This window comes from Tyto alba, unplaced genomic scaffold, assembly GCF_018691265.1.
Source record: "Tyto alba isolate M040663 unplaced genomic scaffold, T.alba_DEE_v4.0 Super-Scaffold_2, whole genome shotgun sequence".
In the NCBI taxonomy this organism is placed as follows: Eukaryota; Metazoa; Chordata; class Aves; order Strigiformes; family Tytonidae; genus Tyto; species Tyto alba.
Genome location: NW_024881282.1, coordinates 68,302,277 through 68,326,460, shown reverse-complemented (window position 1 = coordinate 68,326,460; position 24,184 = coordinate 68,302,277). Strand labels below are relative to the sequence as shown.

The 24,184-nt window shown below is 38.1% G+C and overlaps 1 protein-coding gene across 4 annotated transcripts; it reads right to left on the bottom strand.

The window, feature by feature from the left end:
* Positions 1-262: 262 nt before the first annotated feature.
* TUBGCP6 (tubulin gamma complex associated protein 6) lies at positions 263-23,837 on the bottom strand. 4 transcript variants are annotated; one of them, XM_033011453.2, is made up of 26 exons: positions 23,721-23,837; positions 22,296-23,102; positions 20,696-20,859; positions 19,090-19,300; positions 18,419-18,592; positions 17,243-17,364; positions 16,836-16,911; positions 16,231-16,340; positions 14,282-14,373; positions 14,045-14,184; positions 12,369-12,518; positions 11,582-11,663; positions 11,416-11,504; positions 11,098-11,213; positions 10,280-10,418; positions 10,070-10,186; positions 8,504-9,818; positions 8,039-8,094; positions 7,601-7,793; positions 7,164-7,332; positions 5,632-5,773; positions 4,652-4,846; positions 4,255-4,387; positions 3,809-4,022; positions 2,512-2,711; positions 263-740 (listed from the first exon to the last, which is right to left on the bottom strand). In XM_033011453.2, the coding sequence occupies exons 2-26, from the start codon at positions 23,040-23,042 to the stop codon at positions 649-651; spliced, it is 5,238 nt and encodes a 1,745-aa protein (XP_032867344.2). In that variant the 5' UTR covers positions 23,043-23,102; positions 23,721-23,837; the 3' UTR covers positions 263-648. The 4 variants fall into 4 exon arrangements, 3 of the variants coding, with proteins under 3 accessions (XP_032867344.2, XP_042648593.1, XP_042648592.1); XM_042792659.1 differs by lacking the exons at positions 22,296-23,102; positions 23,721-23,837 and having other exon boundaries at positions 20,640-20,710; XM_042792658.1 differs by lacking the exons at positions 20,696-20,859; positions 22,296-23,102; positions 23,721-23,837 and adding an exon at positions 20,648-20,670.
* Between the last annotated feature and the right edge of the window lie 347 nt (positions 23,838-24,184).

Below are 24,184 nucleotides of genomic sequence, written 5' to 3'. Positions count from 1 at the left end.
AATAAGGTGTATAGCTTAAATCAGGGATAACAGGGAAATTAAGTTTGGCACAAGTGATACAGCAGTTACAAAGTGCTTAAATAGTCAAATACTGTATCTCCTACCTCATCTCCTTAGTGCAAGGTGTTTTTATCACATCCTCCTCCTCCGTAACGAACAGCCTTAAAGATCAGATTGAGAATTAATATGTTTGAAAATAAAACACATCAAATAATAGGTACTTATGTCTGTCAACATTTGTACCTCATATTCATCTCAGCAGTTTTAAAAAGTATCTGTTAATTTATTTCACATACATGTATTTACATTGGAGGAAGCTCACAGCACTGAAAATACAACATTTACACATTCACAGATATACAGTTTTGCACCCTCCTCTGTTAGGAGCAGGCACTCAGGTTTTCTATCATTGCAATAATGACAACATCAATTCTCAGTAGATCACATAACTGACAGGTGTGGTGGATTTTAAGAAGCATCATTCTCTGTATGTGGCAGTTATATTCTTGAAGCTACTAGATGGCAAGCTATTTCACTGAAGAAAAATGCCTCTTGCATGGCATTTGCATAAGCTTCTATAAATCATAAGCACATAGGTGTATCTGTTTCTGTTTGACCATGCTACCAGTGATCCTTACTCCGTGGAGTTCAGTTATCCTTGTAGTAGTTGTTAAAGTTGATTCGCAGTAGAAAATCCTCCAAATGGGGTTGGTAACCTCTATTTACAAGCTTTGTTACCACTGGAAGAAAAACAAACAATAAAATAAGCTTCAACTAAGAATAACAGTCTAAAGTCAGCCTATCTGTGCGTTTTAATTTTTAAAAAAAGCCTAATGCAGAACTAGGAAGACAATAGAAACAAATGTATATTTTTGCATAAGGTCGGTCCAGTATCTCTCTCTGGAATTACAAAGTTTTCAAAGTAAGATGCAAAAGAAAGCTTATGGATCAGCTCTAAGTGAAACTGTATTATTCTAATAAGGAAATGCTTTCTCAAGTTGCTTTTGACAATAAGATGGTGTGTTATCGTAATTTCAACTAACCAGGGAGCATGTTTAGGTCCTCTGGTGACCTCTGTGAAAGAAGAAGCTCTGCTGAAGTTTTCTTGGGCAAAATCCATTGTGAGAACGAAAACCAAAGAGAAATTCCTGGGAAAAACCCCCCAAGCTCTACGAATGAACAAACTGACTGCTCTAAACATTTTTAATAACAAAGGAAAAAAGGCAGTAGAAACTCCCTAAACTCATAAACATCCCATGCACTAATATAAAGGGAATTAGCAAGCAGCAATAACATGCAAGGAGGAAGGGAAAGTGTACGGTTAGAAGTTGGGGGCTGAGTCAAAGCCATTGAAGTCCAGACTACTCTGTATTGGCTTTCAGTGGATTCCAGATCAAGCCATTGTGAAAGGGAGCATTTCACAGTACATGGTGACTGAAGGTACAAGTGTAGATGAACAAGCACACATTTGCTTTGCAGTGCTTAAGAAAGAGGGTGTAAAGAACTCGGTCACTCAGCAGATTTCCTTACAGAATGGTCTATTAATCTCTGTCCATGAAGCAACCACAGATCTCGTAGTATGGGCTTAGGTGGCTCCCAGAGGTGTTCTGACTTCCTGTAGAATTTGGAAGCAGCCATTCTAACTCATCCTGAAATATCTGTTTTTGGTCCTTTGACACCATTTTTGGACACCCTTAAAGAATAAAAAGGGCAGCTCATTTCCCAAAGAATATAGTCTGACTATAGAATATTCTAGAAAAATAGATCTAAGGAAAACAGCTGCACTTCCTTCCGGAATTAAGGGTTCTCTAAAAAAAAACACCAAACCCCATGAACCATCTTTGTACTCAGGGAAAGGATAAGTAACTTGCACTAAAAACACAAGCAAGATCTGAAAGAGAAATGAAAAGACAGATAACCACTTCTTCACATTACATGCTAAGCTGACAGTGAGAAGAAATTTTATCGTGTTAAAGGAAAGAACATTTGGCAAATGTTCTGCGCAGTTGGAAAACACTTGCCTAGAGCACTGGATATAAGCTTCAACCAATGCTAGGAGGCTCTCTGAGCTTTAGTCCAACATGGGAATCAGAATTTTCAAACCTTGTAACAATGGTAATACTCAACTTATGTAGATATATCTACAATTATTTCTAAGTGGTACCTATCTCTCATTGCTGCCAATAAAAAGTTCCAGAACTCAATTCCAGAAAAAAAAAAAATGTAAGCACGCATTTAGAGCTAAATACCAAATGCTTATTTTGCAAATTAGCAAAAACTTATGGTCAGTTTGGGGATATCTGTTAGATTTCTCGTGCAAATGTTTTAATTGATGGAGATGCAGATCTGTGAAACCACAATAAGGCAGTTTTCATTTCAGAACTACATTTTCTAACACACGCTAAGTACACACAACTCCCTACTGTTACGTTATACTTCCAAAACATCTTTGTAATTTTTTCAGTTGTCAGCTGACTTTTTCCTCTATATAGAATTTATGCAATTTCTTACCTTTGAATAAGAAGTGGGAGTAATACTTGAAGGTATTGTACGACTGCTGCATCAGACCAAAGTTGGGATGAACAGCCATTTGCTTCCCTGCATCGAAGCTCCATGACTGAGAGATCAGCTGGCTGCGAAACTTCAAAATAAGGCTGAAGATGCTATGTATAATGTTCATCACAGGGGCTGCCTTCTCTGTCAACAGACCTCTAACAGAACAAAAACAACTTTAGAAATGTAGCTGGCATAATTTATTGGCTGGAAGAAGAAAAATACAAAGGGGTGACGTTCCTTGAGGTTTCCCCTTTAATTGCTAAAAACAAATCCACAAGACTGCAGCCAACTATAATGATGATTTTAAAAACCTAGCATATTTTGCTTGCTCTTCCATGAAACTGATATTTGCACCGGTGTATCTGATTTCTAGAATCACATCTGCATTTGCAAAAGAAGTGACATTTAAAAACATTATCATGCTCTGTGTCTCCTTAAACTTTAATCCCCTCTCGTCCCATCATCTGGTATCCAAACAGGAGCTTTAGGCAAGTTTTTTTTTCTCATTAAAATTGAAAAAGAGAGACATGAAAGGATAGATTTATTTTCTTGTTAATAATTCATGTTCTTTATCATCTCTTCTCCTTCCATCTCCTCACTTTATCATTCCAGTGTATACTGTTTAAGAAGAAACCAAATAAACCCTAGCTCCTCTCCTCTTATTCAAACCATCCTTCTGCCTCATTTACAGTAACCAAAGGGCTGGAGGCTTGTGATTCCTAAAAGACAGATGTCTCTTGTACTGCTCACAAATCTGGACAGAGGCATCAGGTCACATTTGTTGCTTCAAAGTCCAGTCCTGGTCACTGCATGTATATCAAAGGCATATACAATATATAGAAGCAGCATTTTCCAATCCTTCAGCTAGGCTTACCTGCGCACACTACTCATGCTGAATGAAACAGCATTCATTTGCAAAGGCTATGACAAGGATGGAGTGAAAGAAAAACAGAACTGTGACAAGTGTGCCCTTAGTCTTTAGGTCAGAATTGTCCTGAGTAGACTTGAAGCTTGCAGGGGCAGGGTGAACAGGAGCTGGAGGCAACTCCAAGGAGTCTGGGGAAGCGAAGAGGATGGGTAGCTGAGGAAAAGCATCAAAGTATGGACCTCATAATGTGCCATGAAATTTGTTTCCCTTATAGAAGAACATTTTCATAGTGTGTCAGGTAGAAGTCAGTTTTGCACAAATATGTTAGGCTAGACTGGCTGCTCCATTAACTTAAATACCTGAAGTAAAAGTAAAGTAGCTTGCCTGAAGATTGCTTTGTTGAGGTATTCAGCGTGTGTTCTGTGAATTTCTTCCAGGTTACCTACAGAAGACAGTTTGTTTCCAAATTCACACCATGTAACATGAAGAATCTGATTAGCGATGTAACCTTGAATAACTTTCACAAAATGCTGCATTTCATGTTTATACAGCTGGAGCTGTCGAAACTGAACAGAATTTGATGTGCGACTCACTAAAGCTGAAAATAAAACCAGAAATATATTATCATCAGCACCCATGGAGACCATCTGAAATCAGGATTTTTAAAGGAATGAAGGCTTCTGTTGGTAGAGTCTGTTTAAAATGCCATGGAAGTTTCTTTCAAAAATTGTGTTTTTTTAAGCTTGATATGACTGTATAAGCAATTATCTAGCACAGGGTGCTAAAGGCATTTTAAACAGGGTGCTCCATGGTTCAGTCATTATACTTACCAGTGCGTTTTAAGTGAAACCAAACATCCTTGAGAGTCCACACCATGTGCTTCAGCTGAAGTAAAAAAGAGAAGATCTTGTTGTATTTATTCATGCAGCTCTCAGTAATGACAATGTTCAGAGGCCAGTCAACCTAAAAGAAATAACAGTGCTGATCATACTACATTTTTGTGTTAGAAATGATAAGAATATTTCAGATACAAGTATTTCAGGGACACACAAATTAATATATGTATTTTAATAATGTAATGCAATGGCCAGGCTAAGTAAATCCTGTAATTTCCATGACATAATTTTTTTACTCCATTCTTAAAGGTATTCCATTATTAAAGCCATCTTTACTCTACCGTGGTACATAAATAATTGCAGTAGTCTACCTTTCTCCATGCTTTCTTACCTTGTACCTTAGCTCTAAGCAACTCAGAGCATCAGGTGCATTGGGCTTGAACACTTCTGGAAGATACTTGAGGGCAAAAGAAAGATTGGAAGCAAGCTGGGTGTCACCATGAAGACTGTATTGTAATGCTTTATTCAGGATAGAATTAAGAACCAGTGGATTCAGCAATTCACCAGGTGTTTGTCCTGATCCAAGCTAGGGAAAAAAAAAAAAATCCTAATTACACAGTATAAATAAAGAATCTTGGCTTCTGAACACAGGTTAGTTAAAGCAGAACGGCAATGTGGTGCCTATCCCGCCTTGCTCCACCATTCTGTTTGGAATTTTCTACTTCTGCTGTACAGGTGCACAAACAGCACAACAAGCAACTTCTGAACTATTTGCTGTTCACAGCATGAAGGTAATCTCATACCTGTACTGATTTATTTTGATATGTTAGACTGCAGTTTGCTGTGGTTCAGGAGCTGCTACAGTCTCTTCAGATGCCCTTCCCTCTGCTCTATCGGATATCTGAGATAAAAATAGATACTTTGCAACACAGGCCTTTCCACTGGATTTTACCAAATGGCAACAGGTTCTTCCAGCCTTGCTTCTAGCAGCTGGGAGGGGAGAGAGAAATAGTGCAGCAGTTTTCACAGGAAAGAGTGAAGTACCCTTCCATGACTGCTTATCTGTCCAAGTTTGAAATTACTATCCTCAATGTGCCAAATTCTTGTACTCTCTCTATTCCTGGGATTTGCAGGAGGTGATATTGGGACTTCCTTGGGCACGGGCATCCCTTCCAAGCAAAGACCTTATTTTGCCTCAGTCCTTATAACATTAATGGAGCTTCTTGCTAAAAGTCTTCTTCACACAGCACAAAAGAGGAAAACAGCACAAGCCAGGATTCTAATTCACACCATTCCCTCATTTCCATCCAAATGAATCCAGAGCTAAAGCAGACAACTCAAAAACAAGGGTTAAGACAACAAAGCAGGTACCTTCTCAAACAACAGGTCACTGAGCGACTGGGCAAACTCCCCGTCTTCCATTAACAAGAAGTGTCTCAGTGCTTCAAAATGCTTCTCTACATTCAGTTCCACAAAGTAGTAATCAACTATTGCTTTGTTCACGAGAGAAACACTAAGAATGAAAACACAGAGAAGGTATTATTCTTACATGCAGTTCCTTCCTTACTGCTAAAATTCAGCCCTGACTAAATCAGATTAACGCTCCAGTACTTAACTCTGATATCCAAGACAGGATGATATTCACATAAGCAAAAAAAAAAAAAAAAAAAAAAAAAAAAAAAAAAAAAAAAAAAAAAGAGAGAGACAAAAACATCTTCATCCAGAATATACCAGAATTAAAACCTACCCCTTCAGATAACAGTTTTTGAACAGTACTGGGGAAGTATTTTAAGACTGGCTACATATATTGATCTTTAGAACTTGCTGCTGAGCCTGGAGCAACATTTTATCAATAGCCTTCTGTCCTATCTCTGCCACCTACACAAACAGATAAAGACTATTAAATCCCTAAGAAGAATATCCTAATTGGTAAGGCTCTGACACTAGATATTGAGGGCAGGTCTATACTACAGTTTGCAGTATAGTGTACATATTCAAGCTAGCTTTAAATAATTTAACTTGCATATCAGGAATAGGCTAATTCTGCCAGCACACAACTCAGGCTCACTTACTTTGCTTTGCTAAATACATGCATCTGTATAAAGATTGTTCTGGTAGCCAGTCTGGACGGTTAAAGCGAAGTTAAATAATTACACCTTTCTACATTGCACCAAACTTTGAGCATAGTATACTCAGAGTTAGTAAATGGAAATCCAAACTTACAAGAAAGCAGATTCCAAAACAGGAAGAATTTCAACAGCTCTGTGAATAACTGTTTTCATGACAGAAGCTAATCTTGTACATAATAACAAGAAACTTTTTTAAAAATATCATCAGATATACTAATAAAATGGTCCAACGTATATGTGGTTTCCCTATATATTCCAATAGTAACAAGAACAGCTTCTATTAAACTTCAAAACAGCCTTGAAGCCAGAGTTCCCATAGAAACATAACATATATCCTGATCAATATGCATGAGATTCCACATAACCAAAAGGTTTTTCTTTTTTTCCCCCTTATCTTTCATCTGACAGATAAAAACTAGCACAAGCATTATAAATAATACAACTTTTTTTTTAAAGAACAAGGAAACCAATGGCGTCAAAACCACTGCTGCATAATCCATGAGTCTGAGAGCAAATACTTCTCTCCAAGCCCTTGTATTTCAAATAGATCTTCAAATTTTTAAATTTACACATTAAAAGCTAAGTTTACTTTACTATTTGTAATGTAAGTCTGGACTTTTTAGTTAGTGATGGGTCATCCACTGAACCACTTCTGGGGGCAAAGAGAAAATTTAAGAGAACAAGTCTGTCTGTAACTGGTCTTGAAAAAGAACTAATAAGGAACATGACATTAATTGCTTAATTATCAACTTACTATTTCTAGCAAATACTCACTGAGAGACAAGTGGAGCAGTAATAGAACGTTTCATCAGCACTGGCAGAGACAGGAGCTCACTCAGCTGTACAGCCGTTTCATCCGTTGCTGACTGTACCATAGGATCCACAGGAAAAGTGTATGATCTTGGTATCACATGATGCAAGAGATGAGAAACTGGTAGTTCTGCTAAATTTAAAAATACATAAACATCGTAAATTATTTAAGCAATTTGATAATCTCTTTCTGTTAAACCCTACAAACCCCTCTAGGTTAGAAATTCGTAATACATCAAAATGTATTTCTCATCTTTGTGCCTAGAAGCGAATTCTTTGGCTCCTGCAGTTCACAGTATTGGTGATTTACTGGTAATTCAGGTATTCTTTCTGGCTCTCAGCTTTCTTGCTCAAGTTTGCCACATATTCTACTGACCTATTGTCCCAACAGCTCTACTCACACATCAAATCATAACTATCTTGATATTTTTCAATACAATACTGATCCGATAAGGCTTTCAAATAAGCTTGTTCTTTCTTCCATGTATCTTCCTCTCCCCCTTCCTCCTCCTTGGTCCTGGGAGCATTAGCTTCCAAAAATAAAGTTTCTTGAGGGACAGTATCTTGCGGAATTGCTTTTTCAGGTTCTTCTGCCTGAAACAAAAAAATGGACAGATTTTATGAGAGATGCTGGCTTTGCCTACTCACACTTAGCGTGTTCTTACTGGACTAGTTGTTCTAACTGAAAATAAAGGACCTTACTTACCTGTACTTTTCTGGCATGCCAAAACCAAGATGGTATTACAGGGATTACTAGATTAGGACAGAAACTTACTACCTTAACTACCAGTGTGTTTAATCATTCAAACAGTCTTCTCAACAACTACTTTGTTTCTTACCTGTAAGCTTTGTGAGGGATCTGGAGAAGAGTCCTTGCTGACCACATTTGCAGTTACTGTAATTACAAGTAAATTAAAGATATCGTCTACTCAGACCTGTTTATAATACTTAGTTCATACTTCAGATCTGCTTCTGAAGTTCTCCACAATTTCTCTACAGACTATCCCAGAAACAACCACTCCAGTAACAGTCCCTCCCCAGAGTCCCACCCAGGCAGTTTTATGCGTGTTCTCGAAGCACAGGAGGCCCTGTTTCACAAAGTTTCAGACTACAACTTTTTTAATGCTCTGCTTCTTGTATATGAGAGACAAAACTAAGCTCAAATTCTTTACTCTAAATTCTAAGTGTCCAAAAAGTTATGCAAGGAATTAAGTAGTAAGTACCCATTTTGAACATAAACATTTACAGTTACTTTCATGAGCCCTTAAACAAATGCTGACTGAATAAACTTAATTTTATTTTACCTTCTTGTTTCTCTTCCATTACATTTTCCTTTTTGTCATCTTTAATATTAGCATCAGGAAAGACTGCAACACTGCCAGATGACTGCAACTGTGGCAAAGTCTTTTCCTTAACTTGTGATGTTTTTGCTTCCTTTCTGCTCCCTTCAGCAGGAGGCAATTCTTCGCTGTACAGAAGAGTCTGAACTGTGGAGTCAGAGGAAGGACCTGAAATAGTTTTACGATGAGGTATTGGGTCATTTTCTGTAGATGGGGCCCACTTCCCTATTTGGATGTTTGACTGGGAGGAGTGACCAAACGGGCTCCAACGAGATTTCAAAGGCTCTGTATCTGAAACCAGTTCTCCGATGCTGATGTGTGACTGTGAAGCATGCCCATGGATGTTCCAACGAGGTCTAGCTGAGACCACCTCTGACACGTTTTCCCCAATCTTGATATTGGCATCAGAAGCGTGACCATGGATGTTCCATCGAGGCCTTGTAGAAGCAACATTTGACACGTACTCTCCAATCTTAATATTGGCTTCCGAAGCATGTCCATGAATGTTCCACCTAGGCCTTGAGGGCTCTACCTCTGAAGCGTATTCCCCAATTTTAATATGAGCTTCAGAAACATGGCCATGAATATTCCATCGGGGGCGGCTAGATTCAACTTCAGAGGTATAGCTGCTGATTTTTATATGGGAGTCTGAAGTATGCCCATAAGGACTTGAACGTGGCTGGTAAGTGTCCACATGAGGTACATATTCTCCCACTTTAATGTTGGCATCAGATGCATGTCCATGCATATTCCACCGAGGCCTTCTGTACTCCACATCAAACACATTTTCTCCAACTCTAACATGTCCCTGACAAGCCAGAGCTGGTCTGAGAACTGTATTAAAATCATACTCGTTTTGCTGATACAATGGTGCATTGTCTTCTCCTTCCAGTGCTTCTCTCAAGACAGGCTGATTTTCACTTCCTTGAGAGGCCTCAGAAAGATCCGAGTTAATATTTCGGAACGCTTCATCTAGCAAAGATCCTTGTACGCTAATGGCAACATGTTGTTCACCTTGTGGCTTTGATAAGAAATCTTCTATATTCACACTGGATTCAGGCAAGGAATCAGCACTGCCTAGAGGACTGCGTGCTTTCTCTGAACTTTGGAGACTGCTTTCAGATTCTGCTGCTTTAGCCTGAAAATGCTGATCAGCATTATTATTTGTCAGCTCTGGCATGGGCAGTGCTTTGTCAGCACAAGTAGCATATTCCAGCCCAGGCTCAGTTTCTTTTCTGCCAACTGCCTCATTAGAATGCATAGGTTTCACTGCAGATATCTAAAAAAGAAATAACTATTACACTGCATGGCTAGTCACATAATCAAGCTCCTTAGTAGAGCATCACTTTATCACAAGCAATATTTAAAATATTCTAATTTTTCAGATGTACTACAAATATGTGATAACTACTCACCCTGCTGTTATACAGCGAACCTTGTGTTTACTGAACTGAAATGAACCGTGAAATGAACTCCCTTGAGGGAAACTTGGAACAGCAACCTGACGTTTAGGTAAGAAAATAAACCCACCTGTGAATGTGGATCTTTCACAACAGAGTTTTCATCTAAAGCCAACTGGCACTGTTTATAAGGAATAATATCTAATTTTCTCCTGTAGTTTCCATCTGGAAGTTTTTCAAGCATTTCCTGGAAGTAAAAATGACAAAAATCAAAAGACTTTAAGTACCACCAACTACCAAATTTTCTAAATTATATTTCTTAAATCTTTTCAGAAGATACCTCAATGCGTTTTTGATCTTCTAATAGAAACTTAAGACGGGCTGTTTCCAACTTGTGTCGCTGGATTTTCCATAAAGCTCTTTGTTCCCTACGGGCTGCATCATCAGAAAGTTTGCTATAATGATCAATTAATTCCTGCCTAAATGAAGGTAAAATGAAGTTAAGTTACAGATTTTCACATATTGATTTTCATTTTCCCTTCTAAAGAATAAGACCTTTTCGCACTTTGGAACTGAGAAGCAATTTTTTAAAGTAGGAGCCAGAGGCTTCAGTCACAGAGAATAAACAGGTGGAGAAAACAGGACTGTATTCTTAGTCAATATGTATTTCTATAATCACTGTTAGCAGGTTGCTCATTTAGCTGAAGTATTTTTAAATATAACAGAAGAAAGTGAAATACAACTAACTAGACACACAACAAGAGCAATTCAAATAATTATCAATCTAACTCTTCTGTCTGTTTTTTACTTTTGTTTTGACATGCATGTGACCATTTCTGCTGTGGGCTCAGCTTTTAATTGTAAGGTGTAGTTAATTTTTTTCCTGAAATTCTTTTCATAACAAAAACCAGACTGGATAGGGTTGGTGCAACTCAGAGGGTCCCAGATTTTTGGGCCACTAACCATTCTTAAATCACAAAATTGCTCACAGATTACCAGAAATCCTTACATCCATCTTTTAGCTGCAAACATTGCCCTTGTAGAGCAATGTCTGGGAACTGCTAGTACCATAAATTTTAATATACAATAATTTTTCCTGAGGTCTTTATCATAGTTTTGGAGTAGCTAAGCTTTGGGAGATTACTCGGATACATTTACCTTGCCTTTTTTTCCAGTTCTTCTTCTAACGCTTTCAGTCTTTTTTCTCTCTCTCTGAGCTCTCGGGCGTAGCTGAAATCATCATCAATCTCCTCTTGCTTTATTGCAAGGCGACGCTGCATAAATATTTAACACTTTTAAAAGCCACTCTCTATACCAACTGTAACGCGTCCATCTGCAAGAATGTACCCCAGGAGCTATTCATTCTTATTTGTACCCCATGAGCTATTCATTCAACGTCAGCACAGTAAGTCAAGATATCCTTTCCATTATTCTCCTACGAAGTAAGTTGGCCTTTAGAAACACACACAGAAATACCTCTTGGTCCTTTGCAAATTGCTCTTTCAGCTTCTGAAACTGCTCCCGTTTCTTTGCATCCAAAGCCATTCGTTCTGATATTTGTCGATCTGTATTACAATAAGGATATCATTAGTTTACATTAACAAACCCACTAGCAAACACATGAAACACCACCACAACTTACCATTAATGGCTTTTAGTACTTTGCTAGCAGTTTCTCGAGCATGAACAATTAATTCTTGTTTGGCTATTTCCATGCGCAAATCCTAAAAAAAAAAAAAAACAAAAACAAAAACAACAAAAAAACCCACAACCAACCAACCAACCAAAAATACAGATGGGAATTTTTTTTCCTATTATTTTAGTCTCAAAAACACACTGTTGCACACACAGGTGCACACTTGATAATGGTTATTAATCTATGATTACAGTACAGAAATATGAATAAAACAATTAATTAAATGGAAATTCTATAAACTAATATTGGAAGTTAATGCTCCAGACCTTACAACAAACCAAATCCATCCGATATATACACTACATATTGATGGCATCTGCAAGACAACAGTCTCTTTATAATTAAAAGAGTTCTGAAAAAAAAAAAAGCTATGCAAATTACAAGAAGAGTCTTATCTGGTTACTAGTTAGCTTGTTACATTTGTTAAATTAGAATCTAACAATCCTTTCAGTACTTTTCAGCAGGAGGGCAAATCCGCTGCTGCAAAGAACTAAGGTGGAAGTCCAAAACGCATATAATATATGAAAATGCCCAAAGTGACAACACACCATCTACACTTTTAAAAGCTACATTAAATAACTTTATTTGCTGTGATAACAATTCAAACAGCAATTGACCAATGAAAAAATTCTGACCATAAATACAAATTTTTCCAAATCTATAACAAAAATGAAAAATTAGTATTAAAAAAAATAAATCCCAATGAAAGGTCTTTATTCTTTTATTCATTTACCTTTTCTTCCTTGCTTATGGAACTGTATCGGGCAATCCTTTCCATTCGACCTACGTACACCGCACAATCTCTCTCTACTTCTTTCAGCTCCTCAAGCGAAAAAATAACTGAAATCCGGGGAACAGGTATATCTGACCAACATATATAATGCTGAAAAATGAGAAATTTCCCTTTAAATAATTTTTTTAAATTGTAAATTGTCAGATTATGAACTCATAGTATCTATTTTTTTTAACTTAGCAATGCTTCAAGATGCTGAAACAAGCCTCCACACAGGATCCAAAATTTTTATTAATATCACCAGTTTTAGCATTTATATCATTCAAAGTAGAAGACAGAGGTATAATGTTCCTGAGCTTGGACCACAGCTCAAATTCTCAGGGTCCCCTCTTTTCCACTGACTTGGACGGGAATCTAAAACCTGATACATACATTTATACAAGTCAGATTCTAAATGCCTAAAATTTTGCTTTTTTGAATATCCAAATTAACTGAGCCTGAGTAATTCAGCACTCAATGCATCTCTCCTACCAAAAGTCAGGTTTTGCTCACTTATATTCCCCCCAGATCCCCACTTACTAGGAACACAGCTAACACACACCTCCAGGAGAGAACTCTACACAAGACATAACTCTCAAAAATATGGCCAGTGCACATCAGAGAGTACCTATTCTCCAGCTAGGTATCTGAGGTCCCAGAAGGCAGGATGCCTAGAGCTGTGTTCCTGGGACTGTGTTAGCCTACACAAAAGGGAAAAGCCAGCTGTTTAGGGCAGTGTCATGGAAAGGGATGAAATGTGACTGGCACTCTCAGAGGGATGGAAGACAACTGAACCTGGAGCCGCATATCCTGGGAGGATGTACATTGTAAGGGGAACGATGGCTGACATTGTTTCATAAAAAGCCCAGTCCTACTGGCACACCTGCGTCACGGTTTGAGAAAGCTTATGGGAGCAGACTCAGGAGAACTAGCAGAGGGTCACCTCACTGGACATGGTAAGCTTGTGCCTGGTATCTGATGCTGAGCTGTTCAGCAATGTCAAGACTGGGCAGCTCTGATCTTAGAAAGAGAATACTAGTTACTTCAGAAAGAGTGCCTATAGCCCTTGGACACCTCTGCAGTTGTTTCGCTGTCAGACATATAAAGAAATGAGGGAAGACACAAAGAAGTTTAGTAGTTTTTCCTTATCAAGGACAAGACTCTTTCTGCAAAATATGAGTAAACCGAACTATCTAAGCACTTCATGGAAATGTAGAAATAGAGCTGAAATACAAGAGATATGCAGAACTGAGTCAAGACATCTTCAGTGAGGCAACTTTAAACCAAAAAATAGTAGTGTGAGTTGTGTTAAAAAATCGAAGGCACTTGCTTGGAAGCCTAAATCATTCCTGCTTTCAATTTCAATACAAAGGAGAATAAGAAATGTATCATGTGCATTGGCTACGATAAATTTGATGTTGTTAAAAATTTATATTTCTGCAGTGAGGTGTGAGCAAGTAGAATGGATAATCAGTTTACAAGTACCCGAGAGTAAGCAATTGCCTTTCATGAATCAACATCCTACTTATGCAATACCAGTTTTCAATAAAGGAGCAAACTTGCTAAAAACCTAGAAACTTGCTCTAAAGAGACATGATTTTCTCAATGTTATAGGAAGGAACGAAACCAAAACTTACCCTAGGACAGCACAATTTCAGCAAATTTATGGTTTTCCCACATATGTATACATCATTAGCAATATGTTTAAGAAATACAGGGACACAATCTTCTACTTCTTTTGAAATCAAAACATAACCATGAGTCCAGTAATGTTTATCTACATAGCAAACAAAAAGATAAAAGTATATATTTTTAATTATTTAATTAACAGCACAAACTGTATTAATCAGAAATGCTCTGTATACATACTGTACCTCTGAAACAAAGATAATCCTCATTCACCTGGATCATAAATTCTCCATAAACATCTCTGAATACACCACTGTATACCCAATCGTAGATAAATCTAAAAAAATATAATTGTACAATATTGAAAAATCAATCCTCTCACCTTCTCAACTTTATTATAACCAAACAGTAAGTATATTCTTTAAAACACCAAAACGCACAAGCTATAAGGCAGGATAAAAAACAGCAATTAAGTGCTGTCACACTGATTTAAAGATACACACAGGGTTCTGACTCTCTATTTTTCTTCAAAGAAACCATCTTTATATAGAACATTTCAGTGATAATTAAAGAACATCTTAATTAAACCAATATTTTTATTTCTGCATATTAATTTATTAAGTATTCAAAATTTCTATAAATCTTTGCAGCACATCAAAAGCATAGGGAGAGATAAGTAGGAAGGATTTATTTTAAAGAGAGGTAACTTTAGCATAGAGAAACTGAAAGAGTATAAAACAAAGATGCAATACCAAGCACTTTCTTCCCACATCTAGAAATATTTTTAATACACATGCAATAACAAGAACCACTATTTTGGAATACTGATGCATGCTTTTTCATATTTCATCTGTGTGAAACCAAGCTTTTCAAGAAATAAAAAAATACAATTATCTGAACCTGTAGATAAAAAGGTTCAGAGCACCTTAAAGCTACTATTTTCTTTTCTTACTAGTTGCAATACTAACACTGTTTCTAGACATTGGGTCAGTGTAACAAACAGGAAACATTTAGCACAGGAATCATCCTTCAATTTTGAGGTTGCAAGTAAAAAGTAAAGAACATTTGAAGTGTTAAATCTGATGTTCCTATGATTTATTTGAACAACAACTTCTATGATTTAATTTCTTTCAGGTTAATAAATGAGTGGGATAACACTTTCTGCAGATAATGGAGGCCTCCTTCCATGGCAGCCCTGATCATATATGACTGATGTTTCAATAACAGAGGTCTGCAATAAATTCAGGAGTCAGTGCTGTCAGTACCACATACTAGTAAGAATACTTTCATATTTTTTAGGTTCCTTGTGATGCCATGACATCCTGCACTTGGTATTTCAGAAATCTGACTACTTTCTATAAATTGCAAGGCAGTAGCTGTGAACATATTTCAATGAATCTTCTGGTAAATCTGAAATCAAATTTCTCTGAAAAACATTTTATGTAGAAGAAAAAACAAGAAGGGTGGCCCCAGAAGGTATCTTAAAGTTAGAGCATTTTGACAGATTTTGCTTTTCTCTTTCTACTATCATTACATCTACTAAGTATCACTGTAAACTGATGATGGACCACAGCTATAAACCCTATAAACTGCTTTTTAAAAAAATTTAGCATCTCTTCAGAAGACTATAAACTAATAATTTCTAAAGTGATGTGCACTGCTTAACAAAATTGTTGCAATCCAAGGAATGCTATTTCCTATTGTCAGCTAGTTACATTTACTTAATGAACAACAGATATTATTTTTTTGATTTATTTTTGCTTACTGAAAAGCCCACAAGACAAGCAACAGAAATAAGCATGAACTTTCCCAGTTTGTGCAGCACCAAGAGAAACCTGTTAGTTGCCAGTTTCAGGATTTTACTACAGGTACAAGAAGAAAAAAAATAGAAGCTTATCTGAGTCTTATATTCCAGTATGAATAGGACCAGAAGCAAGAAAGAACTCTTATTTATATGTATTTATTTACTAATCTATTCACAGATAAAGCCTTTATATTGTTACTGAGCTGTAAAAGAAAGGTAAAGAAGGCTTCAGCAAAATGAATTCATCTTAGTATGTATTTTTCGGATACAGACACATCTTACATTTTCTCTGAAATGTTAAAAGCCATTGTTAAATTAGCAGTTACTCATCAGATTACTAATTCAGAACTGCTCTTAAATACACACATGCAGAGAATAGTATGGACGCACCTTGTGTATGGTTCACAACTCGTCTTCAACAAAGACAGAAGAACTGGATAATGCTCATTGCTACAGTTGTTGAGAGCCTCTTTGTACAGATATGAAAGCAATTTAACACCCTAAAAAAATTGAAAAATATTCCAGTATTAGGCAACAAACTTCACTACAAGTTTAATAACAAAAGACTCATGAATATACAGCTTTACATGTTTCACTATGCACAGAAGGCAGGATCATCTCACTTCCTCTAGCTATCTGCAGTTAAGATCACTTTATCTGAGATAGTTATCTCAAGCTCACTTTATAGTCACTGAAGGAAAACAGGTATGTTTAGAGTTGGATTCATCTGATTTGTTACAAACATCTCCTTTAGAATCAAATGAAATGCACTCTGAGGCTTATTTTTTTTGTCATTGGTTTACTGTAGGAATTGAAAACACAGGGCAAAATTCCAAAATTTAAACTATCTGGAGAAAGGATTGTGGCATTCCTTTGTCATACCTTTGGTAGCAGAGAGACTAATACTAAATATTTTATGTAAAATCCTACTTAATTTTGAAGAATATTAACAGTGTAACCCAGACCAAACATAAAAATGTAAAACTAATTATCACCGTAGGAAATGAAGCACCAGCTCCACCACTGATCCCCAGCACTGTTGTTCCTATGCCACAAAGTTCAGCTAAATACCTGAAAAACAATATTGAAACAATGTTACAATTTCAACCAAAGGTCTCTGAGATCATAGTGATGAACTGTGCTGAAGTCGAGTATCATACAACAACCCTACTGTACGAGCTGAATAGTAACAGGGATAACAAAGAAACTGAATGTAAAGACCTTACATGTTTTCCCTAGAATCTTCTGGATATAAAGAAATCTCTCTGTTAAAATAAGAGGAAAAATACCGAAAGACTACGTAAGAATGTCCATGTAATATTGTCTCTTTTAGTGTACATGAAGAATTAGATTGCATTTTGTCTGCTACGAAAATCTTAAATATTTAATATTATTCTCTTACCTCAACTGACGACCTAATTTTCTGAAGAGAAAGCTGATTGTTAGAAGACTTAAAGTAGGAGGTGTTGACAAAACACAGGCTCGGTAATATTGAAGATACTTTCTCAGCCCACTTGTGAATGCCTAGTATCGACAGGAAATATTTAAAGTCTTACTGTTAAAGCTGTTAGTAGTGTATCTATGTCTCACATGAATTGCATCAGCATGAAAACAAACCTTTTACTAAAATAACATGCAGGTACGATAGGTAAGAGGGATGTGTAGACCAAAGTAAGGGGAAAGTAAGAGTCCAGGCAACTTCAGACATTCAAGTTAGCCAGATGTCTCTTCTGTACTCTTTATACATCCAATGCACGGAGCCTACCCATGCACAGTGTAATAAAACATCTTGGTTCAGCTTCGAGTTGGCCTTTGAGGAGCTCCTCATTCTCTAACAGCTATAATATGAACCAAAGGAAACCTGATTCGTTACTTTTGTGCCTGAACTGAATACTGAAAAGAAACTCATCTAGAACTTCTTCTAACAAGACAGAGATCTTCTTATTTAATTTCTATTAACATTACTGTAAATCAAATATACAGAAGGAATACATTTTCATAACCAATCCTAACTTAATTCTATGCATTAGAAAAAGATTGAATCACCTAATATTACACAGTGTGCGTACAGTTTGGTATAATATACAGAGGATTGACAGGGAAAATTTGCAGTTAATTCTGAACGGAGAAAAAGTAATTAAAGCTACTAAATACCATATTTCTCTATTTCAGTTTCTATTTTTTTAAAAAAAGACCTATTTTATATATACATACTGTATTAAGAAAACTCTTGTATTTTAATTTTATACAACTTAATGTATAAATATGTAATGTTTTTAAAACATCTAAAAATTACATTATTTTAGTCCTGAACAGAACAACATGACTAAAAAAATCACACTTCAGATAATGAAGACCTTTTACTACACGTTTCACTGCAAGCAAGCCCTAAGCACACAGAGCTGCTATTTAAACACAGTGGCACTGTTCACTGCTGGCCTGGTATGAGCATTACACTTAAAATGCTTTGCAGTTTTGCAGAATGGAGAAATCCCAGCTTTACACAAAATCACAGTTATCTTCTCTACCTGAGCTAACTGGCCCGTTAAATCTAATTGACTTAATACAATTGTTTTACCTGAAACACAAGTCCTTTGCTGTATGAAGAATCTAAAACTGGCTGAAGAGAAAAACGACTTAGTCGTGTGTAGTAGGTTCCATACTCTGCAACTTCTGAGAGTAGGTTGTGCATTGCCTCTGGTGAAGTTCCAGATACATATACTCCCTCCTTTATCTCAAATGTTTGAGCAACCTAAAAGGGTACAGGGAGGAAAAAGGCGGCAAATTCAAATATTTCATAGCTGTATTCTGATTTTGAATAGCAAACATTTACACACAAAAATAACAGCAGACAAATTTTCAGTTTAGATACTCTGGTGACTGAGACTATATAGCTCGGACAGCGTGATAAACATATTAAATTGTAGCAAAATTTCAGGACTATGAATGATACTTTCAAATATAAAGAGTAAGACTCGTTATCTAATTCCTTAAAGAAAATCTGATCTAACAAACTATTTACACATCTATTTTTAAGTATTCATATTCTATATTGACTTAGAGGACTACAAATGCTCTTAGCCTACTGCAGTAACATACTGCCTTACTGCCATTAGGTCACATTCAACTTTACTAACAGTATCCACAACTGCAAGATGTCAAAGGAAATAAATATATTGAAGAATAAACCTCTACAAAGAAAAAAATAAAAAGATGTGACTAAGAAGCACAGTTAAAAATCTTCCATACCTGGTTGAGTGAAAATGTAGTGGATACCACACCAATGAGGACATTCAAGACATCCTTAACCAGCTCAGGTTCTTTCATTAGCACAAGCTGTGGAAGCTGAAGTACAGTACTACTAAACAGTTGCAATTCCCCTTCTTGAAGTTTGTAAAATTTGTCAAAAGCTTCTCTCCCAGCTTCAGTAAGATACGGTTCCTCTTTTTTACCAGGTGGGCTGCATCAGAGTAAACACAATATTACAAGGTGATTATATGAAAAGAAGGAAATACAAATCCTAAATAAAAAAAGGCATTTCAGAATTTTACACAGCCTGTATTCACCACAGAAAAAGCTACTAGTCATCTAGTACCTTTTCAAGGGAATGGGCATTCAGTCAATGAAACTGTAGCCCAACCTCAGGGCAGTGAAGAAACAGGTAGATAATTCGAACATCAGTTCAAAGACAGAAGCCTTGACACAGAATTACCAGCTTCTTTTGTGGCCTTTCCTGACGCATTTTCACACTAGGAAAATGAGGCCAATATATACCAGATTTCCCGGGTCCATGTCATACTAATATTCAAATATGTTAAAGAGAAATCCACTCAAAATGCTATAATGACTTGTATTAACACATTTTAGCTCTTCCCAGTGAGGATTATTATCCCCTCCAAAACAATTTCTCCTTCCAGTTCTTCTAAAAATTCTGAATTCTAGTAGCATGTACTACATGAAAGCTGTCAGGCATATGGTCTGTATTTGACTCTAAGATCCTTAAAATCTAAATGGTAGCTAGAAAAACTGTCTTGTATTAGGAACAAAGCTAGAGTGTGCTACAGCAGCTTTGAAAAATCCAGTCAGGGAACTTCTGAGTTTCTGAGCTTCTCAGGCTCAGAGCTGAAAAAATACTGCATAACACTGCAACAGACACAGCACCAGATTATTACTTAAAGTTACAGAAAACATACAAAGTTTCTCCAAGAATCAGGCACACCACTGTCCATCAGGAATGTAAGGAAGATACCGGTCATACCTGCATTTTTTTTTGTCTTCCACTTTAAGGAAGTTAGGAGGCTTTAACAGTACTACATAGAGCCTTCTCTCAGGAGATGGAACTTCTACTCAACAGCCAAAAGAACTACAAGCCTAACTACACCACCAAGAAATCTGTTAAAATAATTTGTTTTGGTTACAGTGAAAAGGAATAAAATACTCTACCATACTGAGAGATATGGGTTTCAGTATTGCAGTCCCCTACAACTACCACTTTCTCTTTTGAAAATATGGATCATTTTAGACTGTGATAAACTGCATCGTGCATAAGAAGTCTGATGAGTTAGAAAAATGTTGCATTTCACACTAACAGCAAGTGTTCCCATAATCCCTTCAGTGGGATTTGGCAAAGATGATTTTGTTTTATCTCTTCCTATGAAACAGCTGCAATCTAAGTAGCTTGTTGAAACTGCATGAGCTTTGTTCTTTTCTCAACCATTAATACAGTACATTGAATTGCGTGAAATATGCACATTTCACTATTTTATACTGAGGTAATTTGGAACTAAGATGAAATGCACCTTCATACATTCGCATATGACGCATAGTAAGTTTGCCAGTAACATCAGACACATACTATCCAATCCTTTCCCAACATCTCCGTTTGCTGGGTCCATATGTAAGCACCACATCCCACAAGTCTATGTCTGGAGTCATGCTCGGCTCTGACTGAGAATCAGGAGTCAGATTGGATGCTGACTGGAATCCCTCATCTTCTGACTGGTCTATACTTTGGGGAACCTGTCAGAGAGAGTTCAAATGTTATACATGAAAATGTTTTCCTGAAGAAACATGTGCTAATAAAGAAGATGTTCTGCTATCATTTGTGATCAAGTGACTCTACATAATCTCTGCCATCCACCCTCCCTTTATATCTATTTTAAATTTTTCCTGTAAGCACTCTTTTAATTTGGTAAGTCTCTAGGGATATTAATGCTACATATAAAGCAACGATCATCACCAAAGTAATATACTAAGTTTGTTGGTGTTAAACTTGAAACTTACTCCTTTGGTAAGCATGTACTTCCACAAATTGAGAATGTGAGGGCTGGATATTCAACAATACGTAACACTAATGAAATCATACTGCTCAGTATTTCATTTGAGCAAATGATCCAGGCCCTAGTTTTTCAAATTTGCAAACATTTTCTTAACTGTGACTAACATAGTTTGCTCCCTTATGCTTATTCATATGCAGAAAATCTGCAGGTGTCCAAACAGTATATATGCCACATCCTCAACTCCCACTCAACAGCAGTTGTATGTGCAGAATAGTACTCAATTTTAGTAAAAGACAATCACACCCGCATAGAAGGCAGCATGTTCAAGAAATTGCAAATTTTCCAGTCTGATGGAAAGAGTACAGCACTTACTCAAAAGGGTTCTGCCTCCCCTCAGTTATGACTTACTTTCATACATGCACACTGAATAGCACAGGGATTTTCTTTTTTAACGTGTCTGCCTTCAAGTTTCAATTAAGACTCTGAGTTAAGGGAATTGCAAAATGAGGATTAAAAGTACAGAAGTACAAAAAAAACTACCCACACACAGTAAAAATGGAAAGAAAGAAAAAAAAAAAAACCAACAAGTTTCTCTAGTACCTCTATGAGAAGAAAACACATCAAAAATAAACAGAATGGACAGCAAAAGGGGAAAAAAGATACAGTAGAAACTGTACATACTGAAAAGGTAAAAAAGGACGGTGGGAACTAGGAGGTCCAATGAAATATAATAACTGAAAAAAATCTTTTAAGATACAAGACAAGAAGAAAATACAAGTTATGTAATGTAATCTGAACAGCAAAACACATACATTCAGACAGGAATGCTTATGCAGGTAGGCGGAACAGTAACAAGTAAGCAACAATGCAAATGAATTCAATATACAAAGCAGGCAAAAATGCAAACAAAAGCTTATTAAGGTAGGGAAGGCACAGATATAGCTGATGGCTTAACTTCATAAAGCCTATGGCCACATGATGTTTTTTTTTACAGATATAGGACAAGACCAAGGTTTTCATTATCGTACATCTCTATTCAAAAAGCTTATCTGGTTCTCAGCAAAGAAAAGGAACCCTGCTTCATCTTAATGACTACCTGTATTTTAAACTGTACTTTCAAAGTGTCATAACGAAAGCATGCACACACTCTTAAGTCCAAAACAAACGATATCATACTTTAATTGCAAGTCCAGACAAATCTGCATTGTCAGGCACCGGTGGTAAATCCAACTTGATGTCCATATCATACGTACGGCTATGGACAAGAGCACTGAAGAGCGAGACCCGCGTTTCTTTCTCAAACTTGTCACCAGCAGGACAGTTCTGTGAGAACAACCCTATGGCAGGGAGACCAGTGCCAGGTGCAGCCTCCATTATCTGAAGCGTCTTTTGAATGGTGTCATTGAACTGACATTCTTCGTTCGTTATTAGAGACTGTATATCAGCCTCAAATACACTTACATCATAATAATCATAACCCTGGTATTTGACATTTCTCCCAACATATTTGTTGTTCAGAAAATAGTCCTTTTTTTGTGGTACCAGCTGAGGAGGACCTGTTCCAGCAAGCTGTACTAAAAGATCCAAGACAGAATTAACTTCAGTAAACGGTAAGCACTGAGCTGTTTCCAGTTCCTCCACAAGATTCTCCAGTCTATCTGCTTGAGCACCTAGGCCACCAACTCTCAAGTTGAAAGACAGCATCAAAATTTTGTTTTTCACTGGAAGCCTGGAAACATTTGATTGCAGCTTACGAGCCTCATCTTGAAAAAGGTTTATGAACAGGGCATTATAAGCAACCCTTTTCAGATTTTGCTTAGCCCTTCTCTTGCTGATCTTCTGCCTACCCAGGTGGTCTTTCCATGGCAAACCTGTCAAGTGCGCTTCACACAAATCATTGAACAACTGTGTAATGCTCTCCATTTCAAATGCAATTGTCAGATAAAGCAGCTACACTCTGGGTCTCTGGTTTCATCCGAAGACCTGAAAAATATCAGGAAAAGGAAGAAACGCTCATAACATGCACGAGAGTATGATGCATAATGTGATGAGTACGCTTTTACTTAAACTGAGCCCAAAACGAGGGAGAAAACAACCGACCTTGCACATATTTAGGACACGAGCTATAAAAATAACACTATGACTTTGATCACAAGCAAAGTGATGGTGGTGCAAGCTTAATTCCAGACACCTGATCTTGCTCGGCAGACTAAAATAGAACAGATGCCTGCCCTGATCTAATACGTGATTCACGTGGGAACACCTTCAAAACCTTTACCACGCCGGTTTTCCTCAGGAGGGGTCCGCCACCTCCCTCCCAGCTGCGCGGTGCCCTCGGCAGAAGCCCCGGGGCCGCGCCGAGGGGGTGATGCGGGTAGTGGGGGCCATCCCCAGGGCGCTCCGAAGCGCCCCCGTTCCCCGAAAAGGCGCGGGGGGGGGAGCAGCACCACCCCGGAGGAGCTCCCGGCGGCGGGGGCTTCCCCGGAGGATGAAGCCGTACCCGCCCCTCCCACCCCCGGGGAAACGCGTGCCCGCCTGCTCCTCGCTCGCCCCCCGCGTAACGCCCGCACCCCGCGGGGCCCCCCCGACCCCCCGCCGTACCTGCGGCGGCCTCCCCCGGGGCGGGCGGCGGCGGGGCGCCGCGGCCGCCTCCTTCCCTCCGCGCGGGCCGCCGACGTCACGCGAGCGCGACGGGCCCCGGGTTTGGGATTGGCCGCCGCCCGGCCCCGCGCGCTGGGGCGGAGCGCGGGGCGAGGCGGGGGTTTGCCCCGGCCGCGGCACCGAGGCCCGCGGGCCCCCGCAGCCCCGCTGTGGGAAGGCCGCGTCGCCGCCCCCCGTTAGCACAGAGGGGCCTAACCGCCGGGGTACGCGCCGTTCCCGCGGTACTTAACGTTGTCAATTTGCAAAGAGCAGCGCGCCAGTGCAGGAGAGCAATAAGCCATCCCTGTGGTGTGCGTCCCGTTGCGCAGGCGGTAACTGCGGTCTTCTGACAGTACTTGCAAACTAATTCTACCCTGAGCACGCATTTTCCTCTCTTAATTCATGTTTTAATAAATTTGATCGAG